Source organism: Corticium candelabrum, chromosome 19 (assembly GCF_963422355.1).
Source record: "Corticium candelabrum chromosome 19, ooCorCand1.1, whole genome shotgun sequence".
Classification (NCBI taxonomy): domain Eukaryota; kingdom Metazoa; phylum Porifera; class Homoscleromorpha; order Homosclerophorida; family Plakinidae; genus Corticium; species Corticium candelabrum.
In genome coordinates, this window is record NC_085103.1 from 5,432,048 (window position 1) to 5,442,177 (window position 10,130).

The 10,130-nt window shown below is 41.8% G+C and overlaps 4 protein-coding genes and 1 long non-coding RNA gene across 5 annotated transcripts in view; 2 read left to right on the plus strand and 3 right to left on the minus strand.

The window, feature by feature from the left end:
* Positions 1-1,708, plus strand: part of LOC134194809 (collagen alpha-1(I) chain-like) — a 17,416-nt gene extending 15,708 nt beyond the window's left edge. Inside the window, exons 43-46 of the mRNA XM_062663777.1 lie at positions 1-47; positions 109-159; positions 218-418; positions 1,189-1,708. The exon at positions 1-47 is cut by the window's left edge and continues 51 nt beyond it. Coding sequence (XP_062519761.1) covers positions 1-47; positions 109-159; positions 218-418; positions 1,189-1,341 — 452 coding nt within the window. The 3' untranslated portion in view covers positions 1,342-1,708. The remainder of the gene's footprint in view (positions 48-108; positions 160-217; positions 419-1,188) is intronic.
* A 219-nt stretch (positions 1,709-1,927) lies between these two features.
* Positions 1,928-3,629, minus strand: LOC134194810 (uncharacterized). Its single transcript, XM_062663778.1, has 3 exons — positions 3,247-3,629; positions 3,016-3,173; positions 1,928-2,957 (listed from the first exon to the last, which is right to left on the minus strand). Exons 1-3 carry the CDS (start codon positions 3,569-3,571, stop codon positions 2,055-2,057), a joined length of 1,386 nt encoding a protein of 461 aa, XP_062519762.1. The 5' UTR covers positions 3,572-3,629; the 3' UTR covers positions 1,928-2,054.
* Positions 3,534-5,447, plus strand: LOC134194812 (uncharacterized). Its single transcript, XR_009972251.1, has 2 exons — positions 3,534-3,650; positions 5,143-5,447. It is a non-coding gene; the product is annotated as an uncharacterized LOC134194812 (long non-coding RNA).
* Positions 5,448-5,945: 498 nt separating this feature from the next.
* LOC134194811 (uncharacterized) lies at positions 5,946-7,591 on the minus strand. Its single transcript, XM_062663779.1, has 3 exons — positions 7,242-7,591; positions 7,033-7,169; positions 5,946-6,974 (listed from the first exon to the last, which is right to left on the minus strand). Exons 1-3 carry the CDS (start codon positions 7,576-7,578, stop codon positions 6,357-6,359), a joined length of 1,092 nt encoding a protein of 363 aa, XP_062519763.1. The 5' UTR covers positions 7,579-7,591; the 3' UTR covers positions 5,946-6,356.
* A 103-nt stretch (positions 7,592-7,694) lies between these two features.
* Positions 7,695-10,130, minus strand: LOC134194666 (uncharacterized). The gene has a single exon (XM_062663608.1). The coding sequence runs from the start codon at positions 10,128-10,130 to the stop codon at positions 7,821-7,823; it is 2,310 nt and encodes a 769-aa protein (XP_062519592.1). The 3' UTR covers positions 7,695-7,820.

Sequence of the window (10,130 nt, forward strand, 5' to 3'; positions counted from 1 at the left end):
TACAATGTAACTTTGGTGCGAAAACGGCAAACGTGGCTCCATCAAACGTATGCATCGTTATTACGAAAATGTTGCTGATTTTGAATATTTTGAACAATTTATGTGCAGAACGTTGGCCAAATCAGCAGTGGAATGAGGATAAATGGTGGAGATAGAGAGGTAAACAGGGGAGTCATTAATATCAATATTAGCAGATACTAAACAGTTTGTGTTTTAGTTCAAATTTGAAGCAGACCGGAGACAGCTTAGATCTTTCCTGCAAACGTGCAGCAATGGGTGTGCACGACAAAACTTTACCCTCCACTGCCCACAGGCAATTGATCTGACGGACAGTGCTAGTAAACTAGTGTTCTACTATCGACAATCACATTGTTCAAGTTACATGAAAGAAACGATTTTGGAGGATACATGCCACCCAGTAAGTTGTCTGTCTGTCTGTTTGTCTGTCTGTTTGTCTCTCTGTCTGTCTGTTTGTTTGTTTGTCTGTCTGTTTGTTTGTCTGTCCCTTTGTTTGTCTTTCTGTCTGTCTGTTTGTCTGTCTGTCTGTTTGTCTGTCTGTTTGTGTGTGTTTAATTTGTGTGTTTGTTTGCCTGTCTGTCTGTCTGTCTGTCTGTTTGTTTGTTTGTGTGTTTGTTTGTTTGTTATGTTTGTTTGTCTGTTTGTTTGTCTATTTGTTTGTCTATTTGTCTGTCTGTCTCTTTGTTTATTTGTTTGTCTGTCTGTTTGGTTGTCTGTTTATACATCTCTTTGTATGTCTGTTTGTCCGTCTGTTTGTTTGTTTGTCCGTCTGTATGTTTTTGTCATTTTGTCTGTCTGTATATTTGTTTGTATTGTCTGTCTGTCTGTCTGTTTGTTTGTTTGTTTGTCTGTCTGTCTTGTCTGTTTATCTGTTTGTTTGTCTGTATGTTTGTCTGTCTGTCTTGTCTGTTTATCTGTTTGTTTGTCTGTATGTTTGTCTGTCTGTTTGTCTGTTTGGTGTTTGTTTGTTTTATCTGTCTCTCTGTCTGTCTGTCTATGTGTTTGTTTGTCTGTCTGTCTATTTGTCTCTGTTAATTTGTGTATTTGTATGTTTGTTTGTTTTTCTGTCTATGTCTCTCTGTTTGTTTGCTTATCTGCCTGTGTGCCTGTTTGTCCATCAGTTTACAAACCATCAACCTTCGATAACCTAACTCATCTCTTCCATCACAGGAACGATTCAGTGAAAATGGACAAATTGTATTTGAGCTATTCACTAACGAACACGAGCAATGTCTTCCGTACGTCGACGTCCGTTTGAAATCGAGTGCAATGCCAGAAGTGAACTTCGAATATACTGTTGGGGACCTGCAGGTGTGCTTGTAGGCTGTCAGCTCAGTTGATCGAACTCATCCATATCAGAGGGGAAATTAAGTGACATCTTGTCTACGGGGCACTCTTGTACTGCTCGTTTTCTACTACTTTAGGTCGCATTTTCCGTCATTTGTGAAATTAAGTAAAGCATTTGTCCTGTGTCCCACGTTTTTGCTTGGTTCCATGTCGGTCGGGCTAGGGTTTTGAGGCTCGTGCCTGTTTTCGACCAGAACTGCTATTTAGTGTATGCACCTAGTGGAACTGTTCATACCCCGTCATGTTTATTGTGTGGCAAGTATCACGTTGTATAGAACTTGCTCAATGTTGTGAGAATGTGCGCAAGAAAATGGTGTCTGGGTATGGCAGGCCGTGTGCTGGAGCTTGTGTTGCAGTCGGTTTGAGTATTTTGCTTGAAATGAGGGTCTTATGCAACAACTCGTAGTGGACGGTCGTCACCATCAGAGTTAGTGCAAAGATTGAATTTTATAGGTGAAGTCACGTGAGTAGCATACATTCCAATCATTGTTTCACGTTTGTGTGGTAAATTCGTTGCTCCATGCAGTACATGTATGCATGTACATACATATGCACACAATGATAGTCTGCAACACTTTCTATTGTCTTCACATTACAGCATGCAACTTGTTGGCAATTAATTTAAAAATTTCAAACAAATTGTTTGATATGAATACAAACAAACACATTCCTACTGCATAAAAATGTTTTCACTCAAATCTCAATAGTTCAAAATTAGCAAGAAGTGGAATGACATTCAAATCAATTCTTACTCCTCCCACCACCACAAGAGTGTCATCACCAACTGTGCATGTTCCATGTCTGTACCTTCCTTCATTCATTGCTGTTAGTGGAAACCACGAGTTGAGAGATGGACTCAACACTGAAACCATGTTACTGGTAGGACTATTCCTAGCATCACCAACCGTCCCACCTAACATCACCAGTCTGTCACACAGTGTTGTTAGTGAACAGGAGTATGTAGGTGTAGCTGCTACTCTGTGGTGACTGCTGTAGTCATTGAGTGAGATGCACTCAATACTATTCAAACGTCGCCCTTCATCCCTTCCTCCTCCCACATACAACATGTTATCTATGATTGTACATGAACAGTCACGCTTCTTGCTGCTCATCTTCTTACAGTCACACTGTGTGCCTGCGTTGATGTCATATACCAATATTGTGTCATGTACAACACCATCATCATCCTCACCACCCACTATGTACACATGATCTCTATCAGCTGTAATACCATAGTAATGTAACTTATCATGTGATGGAATGTCAGTCACATGTTCCCATTCCTCCTTCTCTGCTCTGTATATTCGCATGCTCTGCTGACGTCTGCCATTGTAGAATGTACCAAAACATTCATCTCCTGCATTAAAAAGACTCTCAACTCTATCACCACATGCATTTTGTCTATTGTCTACAGTAGAACACTTGACATCAGATGAATGAATGTCAATGATTGATAACTCAGTACTAGACCAATCAGCAGCAATGACTTTCTGTTGTAAAGTTGCAACACGATTTATAGAAATTGAGGGAAACCGTGTCACTCCATCTTTCATTTCGAATTGTTTCCACTTGTATTGAGTGACATCAGATCTCTAAACAAACACATAAGACTCACTCTCTCCTCTTTCTCTATTGTCACATTTCACTCACCTTTTCCATCTCCAGCCCAACTCTCAACACTCTCTCTCCTCTCTCTTTCTTCTCTGATCTCTTCACTTTCTTCTTCAAACTCTCATTCTCACTTTTCAATCGTCTGTTCTCTACAACTATTGTTCCTCTGTCTCCTCCATCCCTCACACCAGCATCTCCTAAATCAAACACAAACTCACACCAATATCAACCACCACACCCACACGTCACGTGACACACCTCAACACCCACCTGTATCTCTCAACAGTTTCTCTCCAAGATCCTTTGAAAGTTCAGTCTCACTAAGAATGACAGCAAACTCCACGCATGCGCACCAGCTGCTTGTCATCATCATATCCAACAGTAAAACAGCTCCCTTCCTTCTACTGCGACGCGCTTTCTTCTCTATTTTCTCTTTATCCCTCTTTGATATCATTTTTCTCTCAAACAACTTGCCAGTGATGTGATCTGCCCATACACGATCCTCCAGTTCAACCCAATGAGCACGCAGCAAATCTAGAGGGCGACGCGTCGCTACAGATGAGCGGGAAACATCAACACACTTGCTCAACGCCATACAGGCGAGAGAAATGTCGCACACTGATTGAACACCCTGCTGTAGGAAACGACATGACGTCAAGAATGTAACATCACACGTGAGTTGAGAACAAACATTCCTATACTAAAATACACGAACGCTCGGGAACGCCCACTTCCGTCTGTCTGTCTGTAACGCGCCGATGGACATGACACCGGTCTCGAATCGTCGCGAAACGCGGTGGGACGGTCGAGATCGCGAGTCCAAGACGAACGGTCCCGTCGGATTTCGCCTCGACCGCCTCCGACGGCCCGAAACGAGACTTTAGCGGCCTGAATGAGATGCGCGGGTGTGTCTTCACGGAAGTGACGTCATTCTCTGGCTAGTATAGGATTATATGATCATTATCGTACTAGGATTATAATTGAATTCAAGAACATGCAGGCATATAACTGTTTTAGACTAGACGTCAAGAGCAGGTTGTAGGAACCTGTATAGTTGTAGGAACCGTTAATTTGTATTAATTAATTAATTATGTAGTAGTCCACTAGTAATTCGAAATGAAAAATTGTGAAATGTTTTGATGCGCCTTAGATCTATATACATAATATATATATATATATATATATATATATATATATATATATATATATATATATATATATATATATATATATATATTACATGTATATATTTATACTTCTTACAGATCCCAACTGGGATCAACTCTACCATCTAAAGCTATTCTACATAATCCCATCTTAGCATTGTATAACCATAGCTCTAGAGACAGTTGCTGATCCAAATTACAAACCGATCTACTGATACCAGTATTGTTCACAAAAGATATATATATATATATATATATATATATATATATATATATATATATATATATATATATATATATATATACATATATGCCAGAAGCCGTGCATATCATTACAGAACTCTCGACGAGTGATTGGCTGACTCAGATCACTTTCAAACTCGGTTTGATCAGAAGTTGATCCAGATCGTCTCTCATTTTTTGGGAGACCGTTCTGGAACTTCGAGGCTAGTTGTGTGTGTGTCTCTCTGTCTGTCTGTCTGTCTGTCTGTCTGTCTGTTGTGTGTGTGTGTGTGTGTGTGTGTGTGTGTGTGTGTGTTAATTTGTATGTTTGTCTGTCTGTATGTTTGTCTGTCTGTCTGTATGTTTGTCTGTCTGTTTGTCTGCCTATTTCTATGTTTGTTTGTTTGTCTGTTGTATGTTTGTCTGTCTGTTTGTCTGTCTGTCTCTATGTTTGTTTGTCTGTTTGTCTGTTTGTCTGTATGTTTGTTTGTTTGTTTGTCTGTTTGTTGTTTGTCTGTTTGTTTGTTTATTTGTCTGTATGTTTGTTTGTTTTGTGTGTTTGTATGTTTGCTTGTATTGCATGTCTGTCTGTCTGTCTGTCTGTCTGTCTGTGTGTTTGTCTGTCTGTCTGTATGTTTGTTTGTTTGCCTGTTTGTCTGTCTGTCTGTCTGTTTGTTTGTCTGTCTGTCTGTCTGTTTGTCTCTCTCTGTGTGCCTGTATGTCCATCAGTTTACAAACCATCAACCTTCGATAACCTAACTCATCTCTTCCATCACAGGAATGATTCAATGGAAATGGACACATCGTATTTGAGCTATTCACTAACGAACACGAGCAATGTCTTCCGTACGTCGACGTCCGTTTGAAATCAAGTGCAATGCTAGAAGTGAACTTCGAATATACTGTTGGGAACCTGCAGGTGTGCTTGTAGGCTGTCAGCTCAGTTGATCGAACTCATCCATATCAGAGGGGAAATTAAGTGACATCTTGTCTACGGGCACTCTTGTACTGCTCGTTTTCTACTACTTTAGGTCGCATTTTCCGTCATTTGTGAAATTAAGTAAAGCATTTGTCCTGTGTCCCACGTTTTGCTTGGTTCCATGTCGGTCGGGCTAGGGTTTTGAGGCTCGTGCCTGTTTTCGACCAGAACTGCTATTTAGTGTATGCACCTGGTGGAACTGTTTACACCCCGTCATGTTTATTGTGTGGCAAGTATCACTTTGTATAGAACTTGCTCAATGTTGTGAGAATGTGCGCAAGAAAATGGTGTCTGGGTATGGCAGGCCGTGTGCTGGAGCTTGTGTTGCAGTCGGTTTGTGTATTTTGCTTGAAATGAGGGTCTTATGCAACAACTCGTAGTGGACGGTCGTCACCATCAGAGTTAGTGCAAAGATTGAATTTTATAGGTGAAGTCACGTGAGTAGCATACATTCCAATCATTGTTTCACGTTTGTGTGGTAAATTCGTTGCTCCATGCAGTACATGTATGCATGTACATACATATGCACACAATGATAGTCTGCAACACTTTCTTATTGTCTTCACATTACAGCATGCAACTTGTTGGCAATTAATTAAAAATTGCAAAACAAATCGTTTGATATCAATATTTAACAACGCACAACTGCTGAGCAACAAAAGACAACAACTAGTAATTACTACAGACAGAAAATACAAACAACACATTCCTACTGCATAAAAATGTTTTCACTCAAATCTCAATAGTTCAGAATTAGCAAGAGATGAAAAGTCATTCAAATAGTCAATTCTTGCTCCTCCCACAACCACAAGAGTGTCATCACCAACTGTGCATGTTCCATGCCAGCACCTTCCTTCATTCATTGCTGGTAGTGGCAGCCACGAGTTGAGAGATGGACGCAACACTGAAACCATGTTCTGGTAGGACTATTCCAACATCACCAACTCTCCCACCTAACATCACCAGTCTGTCACACAGTGTTGTTAGTGAACAGCAGTATGTAGGTGTAGCTGCTACTCTGTGGTGACTGCTGTAGTCATTGAGTGAGATGCACTGATACTATTCAAATGTCGCCCTACATCCCTTCCTCCTCCCACATACAACATGTTATCTATGATTGTACATGAACAGTCATACCTCTTGCTGTTCATCTTCTTACTGTCACACTGTGTGCCTGTGTTGATGTCATATACCAATATTGTGTCATGTATAACATCCTCACCATCCTCACCACCCACTATATACACATGATCTCTATCAGCTGTAATACCATCCCAACAAAACTTATCATGTGATGGAATGTCAGTCACATGTTCCCATTCCTCCTTCTCTGCTCTGTATATTCCCATGCTCTGCTGATCTCTGTCATTGTAGAATGTACCAAAACATTCATCTCCTGCATTAAAAAGACTCTCAACTCTATCACCACATGCATTTTGTCTATTGTCTACAGTAGAACACTTGACATCAGATGAATGAATGTCAATGATTGATAACTCAGTACTATGGTACTCAGCAGCAATGACTTTCTGTTGTAAAGTTGCAACACGATTCAAATAAAGTGAGTACAACCGTGTAATTCCATCATTCATTTTGAATTGTTTCCACTTGTATTGAGTGACATCAGATCTCTAAACAAACACATACGACTCACTCTCTCCTCTTTCTCTATTGTCACATTTCACTCACCTTTTCCATCTCCAGACCAACTCTCAACACTCTCTCTCCTCTCTCTTTCTTCTTCAAACTCTCATTCTCACTTTTCAATCGTCTGTTCTCTACAGCTATTGTTCCTCTGTCTCGTCCATCCCTCACACCAGCATCTCCTAAATCAAACACAAACTCACACCAATATCAACCACCACACCCACACGTCACGTGACACACCTCAAACCCACCTGCATCTCTCAACAGTTTCTCTCCAAGATCCTTCAAACGTTCAGTCTCACTAAGAATGACAGCAAACTCTACGCATGGGCACCAGCTGCTTGTCATCATCATCTCCAACAGTAAAACAGCTTCTTCCCTTCTGCTGCGATGGGCTTTCCTCTCTATTTCCTCTTTATCCCTCATTGATATCATTTCTCTCTCAAACAACTTGCCAGTGATGTGATCTGCCCATACACGATCCTCCAGTTCAACCCAATGAGCACGCAGCAAATCTATAGGGCGACGCGTCGCTACAGATGAGCGGGAAACGTCACGACACTTACAGACGAGAAAAACGTCGCACATTGACAGCAAACAAGGAAAGTGAATGAAAGTAAAAGGGAACGTGAAGCATGCGCATAACGTAAAGAATGCAACATCACGTGATTTAAGATCAAACAATCTATTTTTAGTATCTTAATATGCAACATGTCTAGCATGTGGAAATCTTATTATGCGCATGCAGTTTGTCTTGACATAAAACTCTATCACACATTCGTCTTCTCATCACGTGCAGACCAGCTGCTCTATTGACCATTCATTCTCATTTACAGTGAAAACTCCGACGATCCGAATATAAACTCTGACGCAAACCCCACACTCTCCATCAAATTCACTACCCCGTGTGCCCACAAGTCGGGTATAAACACGACATCCCCACCACTCTGTACACACTCCAGAGCATCTCGTCTACCCATATACACCTCGTTATACCACGACCAGATGTGCTGCTTCGAATAGAACGATTTCGTTGGAGGATACACGAACCATCGCTTCTTGCCATACACCAATGCATTCCATGCCGAACGATGGAAGTGAACGGGAGCACCAGATAGAGGAGGGCCGATGTAGAATTGCACCGTCTGTGTTGTTATGTGTGTAATGTCACGATCGAGAAACGAAGGAATAGAAAAGTCGGACATCAGAGGAGACTCGCTGCTCAACGAATCAAAAATATAAGGAGGCAATGATGACACGCCGACATCCGGAAGCTGCCGATGAGACAAATAAAGTGACGAAATTTCAGATAAAAAATCATGTAAAGTTGTGATGTTTGCAGTGAGAGAAAATGCTTGAGCATAAGGTACGATGACGCGCTTGAAGGTCAGCTTTCCATATTTGGCATCCAAATTGTGACGTTGCCACTTGTGTCTCAATCCAGTCCAGTTGCCGGTTGCATTGCGGATCAAAACGGGTCGCTGAATCGTTAGATAATCACGCAAAAACTCTTCAGGTGTCATGCTCGCTCGTACATCAAAATCGCACCTTTCAGACGTCAGAGACGTTGGTAATTCAAAACCGGCAGCCAAATATGAACCATCAGGATATCGACCGGGTTTAGAATCATATGCTGGTGTCAATGAGCAGTTTGGTTCCTTTCCTGTTGCTTTTGAAAACTCGAGTATCGACCAGCGATGCATGCATGCCACGTCGAGAGCCGATCGGTTGTAGTAGTCGAGTGTATCGGCATTCAAACCGGCCGATATAATGTGCTGCACAAGCTGGTGATGTGCTCTCATTGCAGCAACGTGCATTACGGTGAGACCAAGAAACGTGCGACCTTGCACGTCAGCTCTAGCACCAAGGAAAAGGTCAAACACACGAGTGTCACCTAGTAGAGCAGCATGAAGGAGGCCTTTCCAACCAAACACATTTTCAGAGAAAAGAGCACCATTCACACTCAGCAATGCATCCAACACGCTTTGTGTCAATAAACACGTCACAAAGACGTCTCTCAATTGAGACAAAGAAACGTTCAATGTCGAATTTCCAATCATCTCCACGACGTCGTTGCCACAGTTTTCTGCCAGCAAATCGACCATTTCTGTGTGTGTTGAAATGAGAATGTTACGACCGATATTCACGATGTGAGCATCAAAGCCTGTCGTTAGCAACCGCAATGCATGTGCTTCAATGACTGCAAACGCATCATCTTCGTTTCCCATCTTTTGCTCCACAAACTTGAGTTCTATTTCACGTCGTAAGTGGTGAATACCGGTTGCAATCTTCCCAATGCCAAAAGCAAACAATGCATACGAAGCATGCAAACTGCTGTCCTCTGAGTAGATATTAACTAGAACTTGATATAAATAATCAGATTTCCTCAACATTCTTTGCTTCAAATACGACATCAAAAGTTTATCGAGAACGTTGAGAAGCTGTTTGCCTTCCGCAACTAGAAACTGCAAGTCTTCACTCGCAGATCCTGCAATTTGTTGCAAAAAGTCGTAAAAACTGTCGACACCGAGTGTTAGTTCGCAGTATCTTTCCAACATGACCACGCCCACATCATCCATCTCACTATTGATCGTCATTAATCCGGTGCCTTGGAGATACTCCACGTTGTGAGGCTCGATCTCCACGGCTGCTTGCATGTGATAAATCGCTTCATCGTTCCTTCCTGCTTTTATAAGAATAACAGCCATGTTCCATCTTGCAGCCGCATGCGACTCGTTCTGTAGTGCACACCGAGCCAGCATGTCAAGAGCAGCATCATAACCAGCCACACCGTGCTGCATCAGCTCTCCTGCACGTGCAATCAACTTATCACAATCATCTCTCGTTTCCTCATCTCTTGATGACGTCATATGTTTCTTCTCTTTACCATTCACATTACTTTTTGTCTCTAATTCGTCGCTAACACGCTGTGGCGGCTTCTTTGGGCTTTTTCCAATAGAAGTGACGCTGTAGTATAGTAAATATGCAGTCAACAGTATGAGACATATCACTACTGCCCATTTGGTTGCATTCCTCTTCTCTAGCCCCTTGCCAACGCCCACTGACTTTCTGCTCTCGTTTGCAGCGTCATGCAATACCTTGTCCTCTCTCTTCTTTTCTGACCGTCTTGCGCGTTTCAT